We start from the raw sequence: 21102 nt of genomic DNA on the forward strand, positions 1-21102 counted from the left end.
CTCCATTCTGATGACTGCAGGAATGAACATTACTGAGCTCTTCTTTAATGATAATCTTCAAATCCTAAACCATTTCAGGCCAACCTGGTTACAGGTTGCTAATCCACAAAGTCAGTGGGGAAAGGATCAGTTTACCCAATATGATGAAAGACTGTTTTCCTCACTAAGTCAAAAAGCCAAGTACAATCCCTGATTAGCAGAGAAAGGGAGACCATAGATAGATAGTCATTGTATGGGTATCCCTGTAATTTATACATAATCCTAAACAGAGATTCTGGATGCACTTACCAAGGGCTACTCAACTTTACCTTTTCTGTTTCACTGAATGCCAAGGGCTTTTCTGTCTCTGCAATTTTCTTTGCTCTTTACATATTTTCTTCCCTAAGCCCTATACACATGCAACAGACTTTATAATTTGTAAAAACAAAACAAAGACAAATTTTAAAACCCAAAAGCATTTAAATTTTTAAATCAAGAAGTAGAATCTAATCTATAGAAAGTGGAGTTTTTAGTTTAATATTGTTTTTTGTGTTTTTGAGATGGGGTCTCACTGTGTAGCCCAGGCTCACCTTGAACTCAAGATCTTCCTTCTTCAGGTTTAGGGAGTGGTTTTAAATGGTCATTAAATTGAGGGTGAATGTTTCAAAACAGTATGCCTCTAAGAGAGACCAAATTGTAACAGACAGGGGTTGTTCTCAACTAAAAACAATGCAATTTAGCTGAATTATATGGTCTGATGAACCACATGGGAGCCAGCCATCGGCATAACTCTTCTAAGGACACAATGATGTCCTGACAGTTAGGACAAGGAGTTAAGACACTTGAAACTTAACTGCCTTTTTTTTTTTTTTTTAAAGAATTTTTAATATTTATTTTTTAGTTCTCGGCGGACACAACATCTTTGTTGGTATGTGGTGCTGAGGATCGAACCCGGGCCGCACACATGCCAGGGGAGCGCGCTACCGCTTGAGCCACATCCCCAGCCCCTTAACTGCCTTTTTAAAGTCTAAAGGAGATTTGTCCAGGATTCCAATATTAGGTGGGTGGTTGGACTCCATGAACACAGAAACTTTGAACCAACCTAAGACACTGATTCTGTTTGTAGATTCATTATCAACATTGCCACTGATTTAGTGTTCTGCCTAAGCCGCCTAGGAAAAAATCACCAACTTCTGCTCACCAAAGCACCAGTATATCAAATACACCAAGTCACTCAAAGAGCAAACATCCAAGGAGCTGAACAGTATACTGCTAGGCTTTTTTCACAGGTTCATTGAGTACTGGGATTACACACACAAAATCCTTAGCAAAAGTCGAAGTATAGCTAGACACTGATATTGTTATGCACTGGATGCAAACTTATCTGTGATATTAACTATTCCCATTTTGCTGATTAATAGATGTGATCAGGGGCTGGGGCTGTGACTCAGCAGTAGCACACTTGCCTAGCATGTGCGAGGCACTGGTTTCGATTCTCAGCACCACATAAAAATAATAAAAAAAAGGTCTAACAACAACTAAAAATTTTTTTAAAAAATAGATGTGATCAATCTCTTAAACTATCTCTCCCGTCACCCCTCTTTGTCAATGTGTTTATGTGTATATATTCATATGTGTATATGAATCTTTCAAAGACCAAAACTTAAACTTGGTAAAAAAAAAATTCAACTTCATAAAAGAAATGCACATTAAATATGCCCTGAGTATGTCATTTAACAGACTGAAAATAAATCCCAAAGTTTTGTCTGTTTCACTGGCAAGATTGTGAGGAAGCAAGTATTATGTTACACTGTTGGTGGCAGTATAAAATGGTACATCCCCTGTAAAAGGCAATTTGGCAATATAAATATTTCAAATGTATTGCACTTGACCTACCAACTCCACTTGTGTAATTCATTCTTGTAGACATACTTATAAAGAAACAAAACTGCAGGTTTATTCATTGAGGCATTTTTAGTAATGATAAAAGGATAAAAAACAATACATTATCTACTAATGAGGAATTGGTTAAATAAATTAGTCAAATACTATGTAGCTAAAAATAAATTTTAAAGAACAAGGAAGCTCTCTGTTGATACCAAAATAACTGAGACATATTTTAAAGTAGGCACTATATGCTTCTTTATGAACCTAATAAACTCTAGAAAGCTAAAAAGATACACAGGAAACCAATAATAGTATTTACTTCAGGAGTCCGGGTGTCTGAGGATGGCTGAGAGCATAGCAGACTGGAGGAAAAAAAGCTAGAAGAGACTTTTACTATAAACATTGGGATAGATTGAACCCAGGAGCACTATATGACTGGGCTTCATCCCTGGTCCTATTTTTTTATCTTGAGACAAGGTCTTAATAAGTTGCCTCAGTTGGCCTTGAATTTGAGGTCCTCTTGCCTCAGCCTCATGAGTAACTGGGATTACAGGTGTGTGCCACAGCAATTGGTTGTGATTTTTTTGAATCAAGTTTCCATATTACCAATTCAAAAATCTTATCCAGGATTGGTTTTCATTAATAAATGTGTATGATACATGCATACAATGGAATATTATTCAGTAACACAAAGAAGTGAGCTGTCAAGCCATAAAAAGACACAGAGAAGCTTTAAATGCCTGTTGGTAAGAGAAAGAAGCCCATCTGAAAAGTTTATACACTGCAGTCCTCCAAAAATATGATATTTTGGAAGAGGCAAAACTTTAGAGACAGTAAGATGATCAGTGGTTGCCAAAGGATAGGGACAGGGAGAGGATGAACACATGAAGCACAGAGCATTTTTAAGGCAACAAAACTATTCTGTGTGAATACATGACATTATGAATCTGTCAAAACCCAAGGAACTTACAACACAAAGAGAGAAGCCCAACATAAACTTTTGTTTATGTTACTAATAATGTATCATATCAGTTTATCAACTGTAAAAAATGTACTACATTAATGCAAGATGTTAGTAATAGAAGAAACTGAATGGGAGTGGGTAAAACAAGGAACTCTATTATCTGCTCAGTTTTCTGGAAGTTTAAAACTCTTCTAAAATTTAAGCTTATTTATCTCTGAGACATATTTAAAAAGTAGGCACTATATGTTCCTGCTAGGCTTTATTTCACAGGTTCATTGAGTACTGGGTAAATGAGATTAAATACACAAAATCCTTAGCAAAAGTCTAGACACTGATATTGTTATGCATTGGATGCAAAAGTATCTGTGATACTAAGTATAAAAAATGCATGACTGGGCTGGGGATGTGGCTCAAGCGGTAGCGCGCCTTGCCTGGCATGCGTGCGGCCCGGGTTCGATCCTCAGCACCACATACAGACAAAGATGTTGTGTCCGCCAAATACTAAAAATAAATAAATAAATAAATATTTTTTAAAAAAATGCATGACTGTGCATATATATGTCTGTACGTGTATGTGTGTGTTTCATGCAGCAAATGCTTATTCACTAAATGTGCTAAAGCACTGCACTGCAACTACAACCTTAGCTCAAGAGTTAAGTCACAGGTAAATCAGGTTCTGATCCTAGCACTACTGTTTCTAGCTGTGTGGTCTTATTTATGCAAGTTACCTCTTCAGCCTTAATTTCACCATCTGCAAAAGGGAAGAAAACATAATTTCTTCTAGTGCTGTTGGGAAGTTTCAAAGAATACTGCACGTAAAATACTTCGCATAGTGCCTAATGTAAAAGAAAAGCTAAAACAGCTTTAGCTGCCACTGTAACGGTAAAATGATTATTCATGGAATGACTGACAGGACACTTCAGGTTCCAAGGTTACTTACTCTACTACCAGCAGATCAATAATACCCCAACGTGTCCCTCTTTGAACACAATCCACCCCGTAAGCTTTACTCCCCAGCTGCAGTTTTTCCTCCCCGTTAGGCCACGCTCAGGCCCTGGAACCCCAGCTTCCCCGCCCCTTCCCATCCCACCCGGACCCGTTCCCACTCAGACCCCGCCTCCTCCCCACACCCTGGCCTAATTCATCTTCACTTTCCTTCCCCAAAGTTGAAGGAAGCGCCTACCCAGATACTCGTAGTCGGGTAGGGCTAGGCGCTCGGGACTCAGCATCCTTTGACCCGGGTACCTTCCAAGCTCCAGCTCTCTGGCTTCCGGAACCCAGGTTGCACTCTCTCTCGGTTGCCATGGCACCCGTGGCGGGAGGCAAAACGGGAGGCGGAGGAGGTGTAACGCCAACAGTCTCCGGGGCGCAACGCTGAGTCCGCCACGCAAGTTCCGCAAGCAGTCACTTCGCGGGGGGCCGAGGTTTCGTTGGACACGGTTCTTGCGGACTTGGTTTTAGAAGAATCTGAGATGGAGAGTCCTTTGAATCTGTCACATTTCCTGATGTCAAAGAATTACTGTCAGCCATCCATATCTGCAATTTCTGAATTTCATACCTATTCCTGTTTAGAAAGCTGTCACCGTGACTCAATAATTCCCACTCGTGAACTACCATAAACAGTCTCATTACCTATTTTTATCTACTTAGCGTGTGCTCTCTTACATTGCTACAAAGTGCTTTCACGTGCATATTGTAACGTGGCTACTTCTTGAAGTTAGGGATGTGTCTTTTAGCCTGCAACAGTGCTGACACACGAAAGGTGTTCATTAAGTACTCAGTCAATTGCCATTTCCTTTCAAATCCTCTTTTGGGTCCTCCTTTTACTATCATCCCTATTATTTCATGCCTTTTCTAAGGGTCTTTCCTTTTTTTCTACCCAGACACTTTATTTCTTGAAGGTGAAGGGTGCAGGAAGTAAGACATGTATTAGATTTTTTCTTCACATGCCCAATTGCTTACTTCTCCTTTGAAAGGAGAGAGTGTATTCATTAGTTTTCAGGTTCCCAGATATTTCTCTGTCTGCTCCTTTCCACTCCCAATAACAGATCTGTAGCAATTTTCACTGTTTAAATCCAGCAGAAAAAAAGCCACTCTGTCCTTGCTTTTTTAGTAAATGTCCCCCCACCCCCTCCAACAAGGTGAGGTTTTGTGAAAAAGACAGAAAGCAAACAAAAATCATGCCATCAAAAGGACTTGGAAACCAATAGACCACCTACACTGGGAGGAGAAGGAAAGAGAAGGTTCTTCTCTTTGTGTTCCGAGTGTCCTATTCTTAGCCTCCTCCAGCAAGGAGCCTCAAACCTCCTAATTCTCCCTTTCCCTTAAAATTGTATATGTGTCTCAATTCTAGGCTCCTGTGAGTCACTCTCGAATTTGGATGTGGTAAGGAGAAAGTGACAAAGCCAAACTAGGAGCCATGTTTAGTATTTTGAGGTAATGAATTTACTAATTTGGTATTTGATGAAAAGTCCTACAAATCTGGTTTTTAAAAACTTTGCCTTCTCCTTGCTCCATCCACCACTTTTTCCATGCAGCTTGAGGGTATAGGAGTTTCATAAGTTTCATATTTGTGGCTCATTACTGTAATATTAATAAAATAATAGGAGAGTAATTATTAAAGATGATAATTTTACTTTATTCCCAAATAGCCTGAAGGTATTTGCAGATAATTTCATATGTGTTCACGAAAACAATGTAAGGCACTTCTCCTCTTTCTAAGTAGGGAAACTGAGGCATGAGTCACAAAAGTGACTTGTCTAGTATCATCCATCCAGTCAGTGGGAGAGCTAGAACAGGATCTCAGCAATCCCAACTTCCAGGCTACTGGTCTAACCACTAAACCACACAGCCTCTTTTTTTTAGGGTTTGTTGGCTGGATGTTTATTTATTTATTTTTTCCTTTTGCTCTGTCCTGCTGGCAACTGGAAGCTCCCCCCAGATAAAAGAAGAGAATTTCAAGACTAGGCTAAACATTTGACATCCTCTTATTTGTGGAGCATTATCCTGGGACACGGAGGGTGCTGCTACTGGGGTCTGTGTGGTAAAACTGGGAACTAGCCCCAAGAATATAGCTTTGTTTGGGCATTAACCCATTTGTGGTTATAATAATGATAAGTTTCAGCACCAGTGGCGCCCGACTGTTAATGACTCAAAGAAAGCTAAATAAGAACAAGATGTCATCTCTGGACCAATTTGTAGGTTTTTCCTACAGTTCTGTCCCTTCCATAAAAATCCTAAAGACCCATGTATTTAAAGTTCGCCTTCCACTTTGAATGTTCTAAACAGTCTATTGAGGAGAAGGACTTAGGGGTAAAGAGGTTGCTAGATTAAGGCTTCAAGAAAATCTGGACCCGGGGGGCCCTGGCACATACCTATAATCCCAGAGGCTTGAGAGGGTGAAACAGGATGATCATGAGTTCAAAGCCAGCTTCAGCAAAAGCGAGGTGCTAAGCGACTCAGTGAAACTCTGTCTCTAAATAAAACACAAAACAGGGCTGGGGATGTGGCTCAATGGTCCAGTGTACCCGAGTTCAATCTCTGGTACCAAAAAAAAAAAAAAAAAGAAAGAAAGAAAGAGAGAAGAAAAAGAAAATCTAGGCTTTTTCAGAAATAACAGATGGTTTTCTTAGGTGGCACAATTACTAACTGCATTTCTCTTCTTTGTGTTTTTCTACATTCTTAATTTTTTTTCTGTAATGGGTATGTATTATAACCTGAAAACAAACAATACATGAGTGGCACAAAAATCTTTAAAATATTTTTTAGGCAGATGTGATGATTTCCAGATAGTGTTTGTTGTTTCCAGAAGAAGCCATTACTTTTAGATTTCTCTTTGGTCACAGATTATGTAATAATTTATTTTGGCAACACATTAGCTGTAGAGGACATTTTTTCAGTGAAATATACACAACATCAGTCTTAAGAAGAATTTACATGTTCACAAGTTCTTCAAATCATGTATATATATTTTTAAATTTTTTAGTTGTAGATGGACACAATATCTTTATTTAATTTATTTATTTATTTTACATGATGCTGAGGATCGAGGCAAGCACTCAACCACTGAGCTACGACCCCAGCCCCCAAATCATGTATATTTTTGTGATACTGTTGAATGTTAATGAAAGAAAAAAAAAGTCAGCCTTCAGGGGCTGGGGTTATAGCTCAGCGGTAGAGAGCTTGCTCCTCACATGTGAGGCACTGGGTTCCATCAGCACCACATAATAAATAAATAAATAAATAAAGATATTGTGTCCATAAAACAAAAAGTCAACCTACAGTTTAAGTCAACTTTTCGGGTTCCTAAATTATCATATTTCAAAAAAAAATTTACGGAAACAAGTAGTCACCCAAGCAAAAAGACAGAAGACAATGCCACAATCCAGGAAAGAAACAAGTGATATGAAATTGATCAAAAATAGAACAGGAGATGTTAAAGGCAAGAACTACAGCAAAAAGAATGAAGCATCGTACTCTGAACAATGCGGGAGACATCCACAAGACAGAGGATATGCTTATACATCACCATCAGATTATAATTTCTGATTTAAAAAAAATTCGTAGTTGTAAATGGACAGAATGCCTTTATTTTATTTGTTTATTTTTATGTGGTGCTAAGGATGGAACCCAGTGCCTCACACATGCTAGGCAAGCACTCTGCCACTGAGCTACAGCCTCAGCCCTATAATTTCTGATTTTATAAAGAGAAAATTAACAGACATCTCGGATATTACGGAGGATCTATTAGAGACTGACAGAGAAGAAAATCCTCCCTGAAGTTGAAAACTACAGAAAAATAATCATGAATATACTAAATAGATTTTAAACCTCAAGGAAGCAATAAGGAAAGAATAAATGCAGATTGAATTATTGTTACAAAACAGGTTGAAGAAACTAGGACACGCTTTTATCAACTCATCAAGCAGAAAAGATGCTAAAGGCAAAGTAGCTACTAAGAAATGCGGGTCATGAAATTCATGCTGAGCTATGAGGCTCTTAAAAGACTTATCCTCCACAAGAGCAAAATAGAAACTAAGTGTGATGCCATTGTCTGGGATTAACATGTTCAAATTAAAAATGCTATCTATAGAAAAGTTATTTTGAACTGGCCACGTATCAACAGACCAAGCTTTGGAACATTTGCAAATAAAAAGAAATGTTCACAAACTCTTGGACTGTTAAGAATAACTAATGCATCCTAAGAAAATGGTCAAGAGGACATGGCTTAAATTGAACTGGAGCTCAAAGGCAATAACAGACTTGTACCTTCTTATTATTTCATATTATCAAAGGCTGCAAAAAACTGGGAATTACACTTTCATATAATTTGAAAGGGTGGATGATATCTGGTTTTTCTTTTTCCTTTTTTTTTTTTTTTTTTTTTTGGTATCAGGGATTGAACCCAGAAGTGCTTGACCACTGAGCTACATCTCAGCCCTATTTTGTTTTATTTATAGAGACAGGGTCTCACTGAATTGCTTAGCACCTGGCCATTGCAGAGGCTGGCTTTGAACTCATGATTCTCTTGTCTCAGCCTCCCCAGCCACTGGGATTACAGGCAAGGGCCATCACACCAGTGATTTTCTGATTCTTTGTGTGTGTGTGTGTGTGTGTGTGTGTGTGTGTTGTGTGTGTGTGTGTGTGTGTGTGTGTGTGTGTGTGTGTGTGTGGTGCTGGGGTTAAACTCAGGGCCTTGTGCATGCAACACAAACACTCTACCAACTGAGCTATAGTCCCAGCCCCATTTTCTGATTCTTAATAGCCTACAAAAATTAGTTGTCTTCCCTATCCTAGAGTACACACTTTTATAAGTATTTATCTCTTTTTAAAAATTATTCTTTGAGCTAACTGCAGTGGTGCAGGCCTGTAATCTCAGCAGCTTGGGAGGCAGAGGCTGGAGGACTGCGAGTTCAAAGCCAGCCTCAGAAACTAGCAAGGCCCTAAGCAACCTAAGAAGACCTTGTCTCTAACTAAGATATAAAAAGGGCTGGAGAAGTGGCTCAATGTTTAAATGCCCCTGGGTTCAATCTCCAGTAATCTGAACTCTCCTACTAGATTGTGAGTTCCTTGAGGGCAGAGACTGTCTTCATTCATCTTTAAATTCCTAGGACTGTGCATAAGGTCAGGCCAAAAGCCGTTATACCATAAATGGCTGTTAAGTGAAGTTGCTTCCTTCTAGATTAAAAGTCTAGAAAAATGAAGGCCATCAAATCCATAGGATTTATGGTTCCCTCATAACAACCAACTCATAAAACAAATTAATTATAAACAAAAAGATCAGGAAGGGACTGGGGCTGGGGCTCAGTGGTAGCCCACTTGTCTGGCATGTGTGAGGCACTGGGTTTGATTCTCAGCACCACATATAAATAAAATAAAGGTCTATCAACAACTTAAAAAATATTTAAAAAAAATAAAAAATGTCAGGGAAATAGAAGGCATCAGCTGGGTATGGTGGTACATGTCTGACAGGAGGATTTGTTGAGCCCAGGAATTCCAAGAGCAGGCTATGCAACATAAGTGAGACTCCCATCTCAAAAATAAATAAATAAATAAATAAATAATCAAGGCATCACCAGGTGCGATAGAGCACACTTGTAATCCCAGGGGCTCAACAGGCTGAGGCAAGAGGATCACAAGTTCAAAGGCAGCCTCAGCAACATAGTGAGGCCCTAAGCAACTTAGCCAGACCCAGAAAGAAAGAAAATGCAAGCATAAAAAGCCAATCAGAGCTGGGTGTAGAAGCACATACCTGTAATCCCAGCTCAAGAGGCTGAGGCACGAGGATCACCAGTTCAAAGCCAGCCTCAATAAAAGCAAGGTGCTAAGCAACTCAGTGAGACCCTGTCTCTAAATAAAATACAAAATATGGCTGGGGATGTGGCTCAGTGGTTAAGTGTCCCTGAGTTCAATCCCCAATACCCAAAACAAACAAACAATAAACCAATAAGAAAACAATGGCACACCATTCCTACATCTCAATACTGTGTGTGACAGGCCACCATATTTTAAAAATGCCCCACCACCAAATATCAAGTAACTAAGCAAAAGTCTCAGAGACAAAGCTGCATGTAAACATAAGACTCAAATCAGGAAAATAAGAGGGAAAATATAAAAAAATCAGTAAGTCCACTTAGGATATGAACTGGCAGTCTCCAATTCCAAAATCTCAGGACAAACACATTGGAGTCACCGAGTTATTCCCCAAGCTATTCTTTACATTGTTACGCGAGTTTATTGTTTATTTTTCTAAAATTCAAATGTGCCCTGTTACTTACATACTTAAAAGGTGTTGCCGAGTCACCATCACTAGGATGATGACATGCAGACATAGAAATCCCTTCACAGTTTGGTTCCAACCTTCTTTCCCAGTCATCTTACCCCTCACTCCTTTCTAAAGACTTAACACTCCAGACATATGCCCTATTTCATATCCCCAAACATATCACACTCCCTTGCTTTGGCATAAGCTCTCTACCTAAAATGTACCTCTCCCATGTTTTCTGGAGGGAAAACTATACACCCTATAAGATCTACACTAATATCATCAGTTTCATGAAGCCTTATCCAAATTCCCAAGGAATCAATTACCACCCAATGTGTACCTGTATTTTAGTGTTTATTTTATTATATATTTATTCATTTGCCAGGGTGTCTATTTTCATGGACTGTAAGTTAAGACCAGGGAACATGTTTTATTGCTGTCATAAACTTCCTCCTGCCCAGAAAGTTAGAATAAATATTTATTGAGGGTCAGGATGAAGATGAATAATTTAAACTTGAAATCAGTAAATGTAAGACAAATATTTTTGAAAACTATGTATTGACAGTAGTAAAGTTAAGGGAGTTGTCAAAAAACATACAGCTTCAAAATTGGCTTAGTTATGTCCAGGGACTATATAGTCCTGGAAAGATATCAGGATCAAGTGTGTTATACTCCTATGGTTTTGAAGGGTACACTGGAGAGCAATTCTACTTCCATGACGTACTCATTAGGAACATCATCAGAGGCATAAACCTAGACTTGATAGGATTTAGGCTGTGTCCTGACTTTGCAGATTTTTTGAACTTTGGGGGATAATTTCTGAAGGATATTTAAATTAATTTAATAAACTTCTCTTAGCAGAGTAAAATTTAAACATCAGTTAAAGAAAACCAGTTGTTAGCCTACGACTGAGTCCCCCTCTCTCCCTAGAAAAGTATTATCCTGATTGTTTAGAGTCAGAGGTACAGAAAAACAGAAAGATGAATTTAAATAGTAAGAATAATATAATTGAGTTAATTAATTGAGTTGTAAGAACTCAGTAAATGTTCATTAAATAAACAGATATAAAAGTAAATAAGTACATTTAATTCAGGCACCATTTTCAGCACTGGGCATGGTGGCACATGCCTGTGATCCCAGAAGCTTAGGAGGCTGAGGCAGGAGGATCTCAGGTTCAAAGCCAGCCTCAGCAATTTACCAAGACCTTAAGCAACTTAGCCAGACCCTGTCTCGAAATAAAAAACATATAAAATGGGTCAATGTGGTTCAGTGGTTAAGTATCCCTGGGTTAAATCCCTGGTACTAAAAAGAAAAGAAGAAACCCTTTCAGCTTTCCCCAACCACTCTATGTTCTTCTAGACACATAAAATTACTGGACCTGGGGATGTGGCTCAAGCGGTAGTGCACTTGCCTGGCATACCTGTGGTCCAGGTTCGATCCCAGCACCACATACAATCAAAGAAAACTAAACAAAATAAAATAAAATTACTGGACCTTCTTTGAACATTGCAACCACTTTTGAGACAGTGAGTCTTTGCTTGTGGCATTCCTTTCATCTGGAATGTGCCTCCTCTTTTATTTTCTCCTTTCTTCACATAGTGAAATGTTTTCCACATTCAAGGCCCAGCTACCCCAAACTTACGAGAGCTCTCTTCTCTGTTTCCACAGTCCTTTATACATAATTCTATGACACTGTCATTGCTTTACAAGTTATCTTCTCCAGCAGATTCAGAGCTTCTTAGGGTTAGGGACCCTACCTTACTCATCTTTGCATTTACCCAAGCCTAGTACTCTGGTTTTTGCTGATTTAAGAGAAGTCCATTGAGTAATATGCAGCAGGCACAATTTTAAGGTACTAGAGGCTAAAATAAATAAGACCCCTGAGTCCATTGGAGCTCATTATCTAGTGGTTGAGAGGTAGACAATAAACATGTAACAACAAAAAAGATTATTTTAAATGATAAATATTATAGAGAAAGTCATATAAGATAAAGGCAGTGAGTACAAGACACATTCAGGGTGAGGCTTCTCTGAGGTTGTGATGTTGAGCTGAGATGACCAGAGGAGTGATCTAGAGAGACAGCATTCTAGGAGAGGAGATGGCACATGGATAGTGTTAAGACAGAAATGAGCCAGTGTGGTGGCACACACCTGTAATCCCAGCAGCTCAGGAGGCTGAGGTAGGAGGATCGCCAGTTCAAAACCAGCATCAGCAACAGCGAGGTGCTAAGCAACTAGTGAGACCCTGTCTCTAAATAAATACAAAATAGGGCTGGGGATGTGGTTCCGTGGGCGAAAGCACCTGAGTTCAATCCCTGTTTCCAAAAAAAGAGAGATTCAGAAATGATAGCATGCTGCAGAGCTGAAAGAATGCCAGCATGGCTAGAGAAGAATGAGTGAGGAGAAAAATTGTGAAAGTAGGCCAAGTTCAGATCACAAAGAACCTTAAAAGACCAGACAAGAAGTATTTTAATTCTAAGTTTAACAGGAAGTCATTGGAAGGTTTTAAGCCTTTCTTATATTTTTAAAGAAGTCACTCTTCTGACTGTATAGAGAACAAATTTCAAAGTATGGGAAAATAAGTCATTCACGTGGATGCTTGATTCACATTTAGTATTGGTTATTATATATATTTATCATTAAATGAGTATTTATTAATCATATGTCTATCTACCATTCTGAATTTATCTTTGCTATAACAATCAAAATAAATGAGCTATTTGCTGTAAAGGCTCTTTTTATCTGTGCCAGATGTGTAAATATCAAGCTTTCAGAAGATAAAAATATACTAAAAAGCCCCACCTTCTAGGGTGTGCCCCAATTTAGGCCAGGGAACAGAATCAACTACATGCCCCAGATCTTGACTTCAGTACCACTGCTAAGTTGAAACATGAAAAATACTGGCACTAGAAATGGTGGTATGAAGTGTTTGCAAAACAGATTATTTCCTGAGGATGTCATTGTTTCCAGTCTCCAGTAGTAGCCCCCAGAACCTAGGCAAAAGCATATCCATTGCTATAAGTTAGTGATACTTTTTTAAAAAGATGTTGATGGACTTTTATTTTATTCATTATTTATATGCAGTGCTGAGAATCGAACCCAGTGCCTCACACATGCTAGGCAAGCACTCTATCACTGAGCCACAACTCTAGCCCAGTGATATCAGAGCTTATGCACATACTATTCCTTCTGCCTGGAAGACGCTCCCCATCTGCTCTTAGCTTTTTTTTTTTTTTTTATTCTTGTGATGCTGGAGATCCAGCCCAGGCCTCCTGCATGCTAGGCAAATGCTCTACTACTGAGCCACATCCCCAGCTTCCCTGATGGTAACTCAGCTTAAAAAGTTAATACCTCTGACAGGCCTTCCTCAAATCAAATCCCAAACCTAAATTAAGTTTCTTTTCATAGAACCCTGTACTTTTCTTTCAATGTTTTTATTATTTGTAACTTTGAATTTGTTTGTGGGGTCATTCTTTTAATGGCTCTTCATACTTGCAAATCCTTGCAACCATCAGATTGTAAATTCCAGGGATCCAATTAATTCGTTCATCACTTCTTCCAGAGTGCCTGGTGCGAAATACCTTTAATGAATAGTTTCCAAGTGAAAATATGTCTCCTTGTACCAGAGAGGTGAAGGACTCCCTTAGCTATGTCCGTTTTATAAAGTACTCCTCCTCTGCACTTGCATTACCTTCAACAAGAAAGTGGAGTTCAGAGAGATAATGGAGCAATTATTTGCAGATTCATGTTCTTAATCTTCTAGAGTTTCTTAATCTCATCACTATTAATCTTTTGGTCTGGGTAGTTATTTGAACGTGGAGGGATGTCCTGTTCATTATAGCATGTTTAGCTGCATCCTGGGCCTTTACCCACCAGATTCCAGGACTCTCAAAAATGTCTACAAATATTGCACCACGCCTGAAAAATCACTGCTGGTTGATAACCATTATTTTAAAGTGGGAAACTTCAGGTCTTTTTCTTTTTTAGAAGAATTACATTTGGAAATTCCAGTTGTTGATTGATGCCTGGGTTACAAGAGAATTCTGTCAACCTAGTTAGATCAAAATCATGCCCATTTCTATCTATTTCCATAGCACTCCCTGTGTTTCCTTTGAAAGGGCCATTAGTGATGGTCTAATTCAGGGCAATATCCTGATCTTGGAAATTCAGCTCCCTGGACTGTCTTAGAAGGATGAAGGAAAGGGGTGGTGTTTCTGAGGAAACCAATGCTTCTGAGACCCCCTCGGGAATTGGCAGTCCCCTACAACTTTTCTAGGGGCATGTCCCAGAGGACAATAAAAGGGAGACAAACAGCCTATTCTGGCATGCTTTTCAGGATCTCTCACTCCAAACAAGAAAGTCTGAGAGGCCTGGTAAAAATAAATATGGCTTAGTCCTCCTGGCACAAGCGCAGTTTCTGACAGCCAAGACTTAACTCACTCTAGGGGGTGACCCCAGCAGGGACTTTGCACAAAGTTAGCTTCTACCCATTGATATTCCCAGTGACTCACAGCAGCCAAAGATGGCATGATGCACCAGAACTGTCCTGGACCATGTAGAAGAACTTGGGATGCACACAGAAAACACAGTCCCTCTTGCCTGAGTTAGACAGGGACAGGAAGCCTCCTCCTTCCTCTCCAATTTCAGAAAAATAACACAAATCATGCCTCTGGAAAGGAACCTGTCCTTTGCATACAGAGTGGAAACTGTTTATAAATTCTTAATCCCCTGACATTGAAAGTATGGGGACCTTGTGTCCCGGCTTTTTTGGGGACAAATATATTCAGTATAGCACATGTCAGTGGTTTTCATTTGGAACAAAATATGGTGTCCAGAATCACAAGGTCTTTCTCAACAGGTTTAAAAAGCAAGTCTTTATTTCAGCATATATTAAAACCCTTAGATCAACCACGAACTGCATTAGAAAGGAAGAGAAGGCTAAGGAATTCCTCTATTTTCACTTTTTTCTCCTTGGATTTTAGGCTAAGGTGACCCATGTAGAATAGACAGGTCTACTGTTTTTCCCAAGCACTTAGATCTTACAGACCTGGCCTGACTCTTCTGCCGCCTTCAGTCAGCAAGAAGAACTACAAACCCAGAAAATGCCACTGTATTAGTTACCATGGTGATGCTAGTTCAACCACATTGCATCTGGATAAAAATTTCAGGCAAAACAGTATAGAAAGATACTGACTAAGAAAGAGTTAACATCACTTTTGTTGCTGTAACTGTCACAAAGTATGGTTAATGTTAGCTTTGGTCAAAGATGGTAATTTGGAGTGAAAGCCTTGAAAATTTGAAAATAAGCAAGGATGAAATGTCAACCCATCCATTTTGAAAAATATCCTAATATCCATTTTGCACTATACCAAATTATTTTCAGCTCACTTGGGGTATCTGGGTCTTTTGGGCATTTTGGTGATAGGAAAGAGATTTAATGAAATCCACAGATGAGCCAAAGCCAGGAAACACTGGCATATCAGCTTGGAGGGAAAAGTGATACCTTGGCCTTAAGAAAGTTGGGGACTTGGGCAAAGATAACGAAATGAGATCCAACCTAGAAAAATCGAAGGTGGCAAAATTAATCCATACTGTTAATATTCATTAGGGAGAGGGCTAGGTCACAAAACTGAGAGGTTTTTACAATTATGTAGGAACCCGAATGTTAAAGATTGCTGGAAGTTCCTTCTGCAGTCAGAGGCTGGGAGATTGCTGAGGTCTTGGGGGAGTGCAATTCTAAGTAAGGACTCATTTCCTTACTCCCTCCCTCCCTTGCCAAGATCAGAAAGTCAAAGAAGGTGAAAAGGCTAACGACATTGATTTACAAAGACAGCGAGGAGGAACTAAGTCTGTCTGAGCCAAATCTGGACGTCTGAGCTGAGGCGACAGGACCCAGACAACTACCTCAGGAAATGAGTAAATGAAAAGGGGAGGTCGCGGAATTATTTAGCCCTAGAACAACACTGCCTAGACCAGAGGAGAGGCGGGGGTGCAAGCAGAAAATCTCAGAAAAGGAATTTTGACAGTGAGAATGCTAGTTAAGATAGAGCCCGACAGGCCCCCTGATGGCCCTTGTTTGATGTCAATAAAGACCTAGAGGATTACGCATTAGCAAGCCTTCCGTATTCTGGGACATCAATAAAGTCTGGACTTGGGGCCGGTAGGGTGCTGGGGTCACGTCCAGGCGACTTGGGTCAGCCCGGGTGCTCCTCCCTGGCGTGGAGCCAGGGTGAACGGAGTCTGAGAGTTGTGTCTAGGATAATAATAATTATTTTTTTTAAAAAATTGGGGACATTTGAGCAGTAGTAATGGGGTCAGAGAAAGAGAGTCTTTCGATGGCTAGGAATGTGGGGGTGGCTTGAGGAGGAGAGGGGCCCGAGCCTGAGGTGCCCACGGGTGGGGTCTGAGGACTGGGGGGCGGGAGCCGAGGGCTGGAAGGGGCCGGGCCAGCGTTGGAGGCGGGACCAGGCGCGGTGGCGGTGGCGGGGGCTCGGCGCGGGGGGCGGGGCGGCAGGGCCCGGGACACCCCCTCCCTGTCCCCTGGCGGGGCGGCTTCGGCTCTAGCAGCACTGGAGGCTGCAGCGGCCGGAGGGCGACTTGCGGGGCGCGCGGACCGTGGCGGACCCGGGACGCTTCCCTCCCGGGACCCCTCCTCTGACTCCCTACGCCGCGCCGTCCCGCAGGAGTCAGCGGGACCCCCGGCCGGCAGGGAGCGCCGGCGGCGGCCGCGGCACCATGAGGCGGCTGTGGGGCGCGCTGCTGGTTGGCGCCCTGCTCTGTGCACACGGTAAGCTGTGTCGCCGCGCCCGCTCCGACCGGCCCATCGGGAAAGTTTGTCCCTGGGTCGGGCAGCTGCAGGACTCACCTCCCGGGAGCCCAAGGGCGCAGGCTGGGACTGAAACCCCTCGCGCTCACTCCAAGAAGTGGCCCTGAAATTGCATGCTGGGGGTGGAACCAGGAGCTCCCCCAGCTCCTCAAGTGCGAGAGGGGACAGTGGTGGAGGAGCTCCTCCGGGCTCCGGTCTGGGCCGGGTGGGATAAGACTGGAGGCGCTCGCTTGCCTTCTTAGCTGCTCTTTAAAGAGCTGGGGGCTGCTTCCCTTTCAGGTTAAGACAGGGTCTCTGTGTCCTTGGTGCGAATGAATGTGTGCAAAGAAAGGGAGGCGGGGAGGGCGGTCGCTAAACCCATAAATTGTAAATAGCTCTCCTCCCGGGGGCTGAGGGTCTCGTGTGGGTTGCGGAGAGGGGCCTCGGTGGAATCTAAGTACTTGGGCACCGGGAATTCCTCTACTCGGGAACAAATCCCCCAGACCCGGCTCTCACTGAGGGTCTTCGGGCATTGCTTGCTCGCAGCATCTCCCCTTAGTGGTGTTTTGGGTTCCCTCTCCTGGCTGCGGCCAATCAGCTTCCTGCCCCGGATCCTCCCCAGGGGAGGGGTGGGGGGAGAGGATTGGAAAAGGGGCTGAGGAGGAACTTTGGGAAGGAACTGCTGGAAGACTCCCGCAGATCCGTCCTGGCTGGGGCTGGGGGCAGGGGGCGGGTGTTGCTGAACCTCAGAAGGCAGCAGCCTCTTGGCCCTCGCGGTGGGGCCTCGGCCTCAGGGGAGCTGGGCGGATGGGATCAGGACTGCTGCTTCATCTGCTCCTTATTAATAACGTGTTCGGTGCCCGTTCGCAACTGTTGGAGTGTGTGATTAGGACTCCAGTGGCATCTGCTTCTTCGCCGCCGCTTACGACCTGGGTGCACCCCGTGATAGAGCAGCTGCCTCTAAGTTTGTGCCCAAAGATCAAAGAACTTTGATCTCTGAGCCCCAGCTCATTCACCCACCGCTCTTCAGTGCGGGGGAGATCCGAATCTTCTAGTTCTCCTGGCTGCCCGGATGAGGGGGTGGGGTTCAGAACCCAGGGGTCTGCAGACTGTGGCCTTGCACCGCTTCTTTCTTTAAGGTAGAGGAGCTCGTGTGGAAACTGTGCAGATTTCGGAACTTGCCTGGCAGGGCGTGGAGATGTCTGGGCACTTGCTTTAAAGATTGTTTTATGTCCGGAATCCAAAACGGAGTTCTCATGCCTATTATTTAAACTATCCATGAGTTTTCAGTGGCTTTTTCCAATCCTCTCTAGCGCCGATTGAGCCCTTTCTGAGAAGTGGTAGCCTGGCCGACCCACGTTCCTCTTAGCTCTGCGCTCTCCCCCTCCCGGGCTCTCTCCTAGAAGGTTATTTGTAGCCTCTTCGGCGTGTCGGGACAGCAGCCCTACTGGGGTAGGAATGTAGCTGTTCTTCCCACCACATGGGCCCCTTAAAGGGACAGCTATACTTTTTGGGGGGTTTCCCCCTTCGGGCTGCAAGGAAAGGGGATGGAACTTTCCTCCCGGCCCCCTGGAGGAAGTTTTGAAAAAGATCAAGGGAAATGGTTAGGCACTAGGACAAAAAAAAAAAAAAAAAAAAAAAAAAAAAGGCGGGGGGGGGGGGTGCGGTAAAACGGATACCAACAAAGCCAGAGAGGAGATTGTCGCCTTCTGCCCAAGGGAATGGGGAGCTGGAAGGTTCCCTGGCTGAGACGGGCCAAGAGAATTTTACTGCTCCAGAGCTGTCAAAACTGCACACATTGAATCCAAATAGAGGATGAGGGTAGAGAAAAATGTATATTTAATGTTCTACAGAAAAACAGTGATAGGTTTCCCGATTGCTGGTTTGGGTTCCTTTTTAAGTGGGAGAAAAGATATAATAGACATTTCTAAGTCTAGGGATTTTCTGTGCACATAGGGTAAGCAGAGGCAGGGAGATTTACATTTTTGCTGGGCCTGATATTGAGCCCTTCTGGGAACCTGTAGGAGACCAGATTCTCAGTGAGACTGAGCAATTGCAGAGCCTAGAACCAGCACAATCAAAACTATAGCCATGAGGATCCCTGACACTAAATCCCAGGATCTCAGGGACATGGTAGTTCCGGAAATGTAGTAATGGATCAGTTAGGCAGACCTGACCTCACCTAGAAGTGAACTCAGGACACTAAAATTTTAGGTGCTTATTTGGAATCTGCTAGTCCTTTGGATTTTTCCTAGAGTCTCTAGGTTTGAGTTTAGCCTAAATAACACTCCGCCCTTAAAGATTTTGGAAGGAAATTTGATGGCTGGGAATAGCTATAGCTATTTTCATCCTGAGGGTTATGACTATATGAAGAGTGGAAACTGTTTGTCCTGGCGGTTTCTTCTAGGTAATCGAAAAGTTGAGAATTCTGCCATGAGCTTTTGGATAAAAAATTCACTTCTGAGGATGAGTGCAAAAGAGTTGACCAGAGACTGGTCTCTTTCCCGTCTGTCTATTGTCATGGTTGTCATGGTACTTGAGTCACCTTGTCCCCTGATCTCTTGGACTTGTGAAAGATGCTTGGCTTGTCACTGATTTTGGATTTCCTCTTCTGTCCCCTGTTGGATATCAGATAACATCTTTGGGACTGGCCCATGGTATTAAGAATGACAGCTGCAAGGGAACCAAGTCTGTCCATGTCTGTTACAGAGTACACTGGGCATGTTCATCTTCCGGGCCAGCACAGAACACAGGCGGTCACAGAGGACAGGGTGTTTTATAGCTCTTTGCTCACTCTACTGATTAACTGCTAGTCTTGATCCCTGAGAAGAAGGAAAATGGGAAGGATTATTTATGTTGCTGCTTCTTTAAAGAAAAAAAAAGAATCAATACTGAGAGGTTCTTGAATGGGAACAGAATAATTTCAGGGATTACTTTAAGAAATAGTCTTGTCTCTCTTGTGACTGGGCATATCTCATAATTAAGGGACCATTCCAGGCTGTGTCGGTCAGCAATGGTCTCTCTACATTCCTTGACGCAACTTAGCCACAAGTTTTGTCCCAGTTGCCTGGGCACAGGGCGTCTAGGTCCCAGGCTGTGTCTGAGTTGCCATCTCATCTTCAGCAGCCAAAGCCTTTCTCTTTCAGCCTAGTGGGAGTCAGTGTCCCAGGGGTGACTAGGTGCTGACTGGTTGTCTGGCAGAGCTTGAGTTTGGCCCTATAAATAGCTCTGATGACTGCCCTGTGCTTGTTGCTGTCCTTCCAACTTAGAGCTGGCAGCTTCAGGCTTTTTCTCCCTGGTACACTCAGGAGCATTCCCCAACCTGGGCCTTGTACCCATTCATTTGTTCATTCATTCAGCAAACATATTTGCCAAGTCCTAATCTAATCACTGTGTACATAGCTCAGTAATTAAGAAGCACAGGCAGACCTGGGTTTGAATTTTGGCTTTTGGTACTTCTTGGTGATCCTGAGCAAAACAGTCTCCCTGAACATTAGGATTCTTATCTGCAAATGAGGGTGAGATGGGGAGAATGGAATAGTAGTCAATTTTCACTTAAGAAGGCATGAGATAATAGTATGTTCAAACAATTCAGCACAACTACTGTGTTGTTGTAGAACTGGATACATGTCAGCTGATAGCATTTGGATCAGAGATGGTTCTTTGGAATATTGGAGCTCAGTAAATAAATAATTATAATAATTTTATTACAGTGTTATGTGCTAAAGTGGAGGCTTGGTCCCTCTTTATTTCTTTTTTATTTTTCCTTTTCTCTTTGAAAGATCTTGCCTTTGCTCCCCGAGCTTTGCCCCCTTGAAAATCTAATGAAACCTAAGTATATTTCCTACCTGTTTACACTTCCGGAAAAAGAGGTCTGGTAAGCTCTCATGTGAGTCTAGGGGAGCCTGTTCTGCGTTAGTTCTCTCAAGAGACGTGCAGGCGATGGAACTTTTCTTTGAGAACTTCCCTGTTGAGTGGTCAGCAATGCAGCCCAGCAACCTCTCACCCTAAGATCGCTGTGACCCAGGGTGAGAGATGCTGCGGGAGGTCTCTTGTAGCTGGAACAGTTTAGAATTCTGAACTCTCCCTCCCACTGGTCTAGGGAGAGAGTCAAGCCTCAGAGCTCATAAGGTAGTAATTGCCCCAATTTGGGGGCTGGGCTGTTGGGAGCCTGCTTCCCCCATAACAACCGTCTTCAATCCA

The 21102-nt window shown here is 42.3% G+C and overlaps 2 protein-coding genes across 14 annotated transcripts in view; one reads left to right on the forward strand and one right to left on the reverse strand.

Moving 5' to 3' along the window:
- Cstpp1 (centriolar satellite-associated tubulin polyglutamylase complex regulator 1) overlaps window positions 1–4188 on the reverse strand; it is a 193699-nt gene extending 189511 nt beyond the window's left edge. For 4 of the 9 annotated variants that reach the window (XM_078046102.1, XM_040284410.2, XM_005329990.5 and 1 more), the window contains exon 1: window positions 4014–4172. In XM_078046102.1, coding sequence (XP_077902228.1) covers window positions 4014–4059 — 46 coding nt within the window. In that variant the 5' untranslated portion in view covers window positions 4060–4172. Of the gene's footprint in view, window positions 1–4013 lie in introns of all 9 variants that reach the window. The other 5 variants (XR_013437584.1, XR_013437579.1, XM_040284408.2 and 2 more) reach the window with 4 other exon arrangements.
- An 11766-nt stretch (window positions 4189–15954) lies between these two features.
- Lrp4 (LDL receptor related protein 4) overlaps window positions 15955–21102 on the forward strand; it is a 51371-nt gene continuing 46223 nt past the window's right edge. For 2 of the 5 annotated variants that reach the window (XM_005329995.5, XM_078046107.1), the window contains exon 1: window positions 16607–16881. In XM_005329995.5, the coding sequence (XP_005330052.1) occupies window positions 16830–16881 (52 nt within the window). In that variant the 5' untranslated portion in view covers window positions 16607–16829. Of the gene's footprint in view, window positions 16011–16603; window positions 16882–21102 lie in introns of those variants that run through there. The other 3 variants (XM_078046106.1, XR_005733517.2, XR_013437587.1) reach the window with 3 other exon arrangements.

The sequence above is a fragment of the Ictidomys tridecemlineatus genome, chromosome 4 (genome assembly GCF_052094955.1).
Source record: "Ictidomys tridecemlineatus isolate mIctTri1 chromosome 4, mIctTri1.hap1, whole genome shotgun sequence".
NCBI classification, from domain to species: domain Eukaryota; kingdom Metazoa; phylum Chordata; class Mammalia; order Rodentia; family Sciuridae; genus Ictidomys; species Ictidomys tridecemlineatus.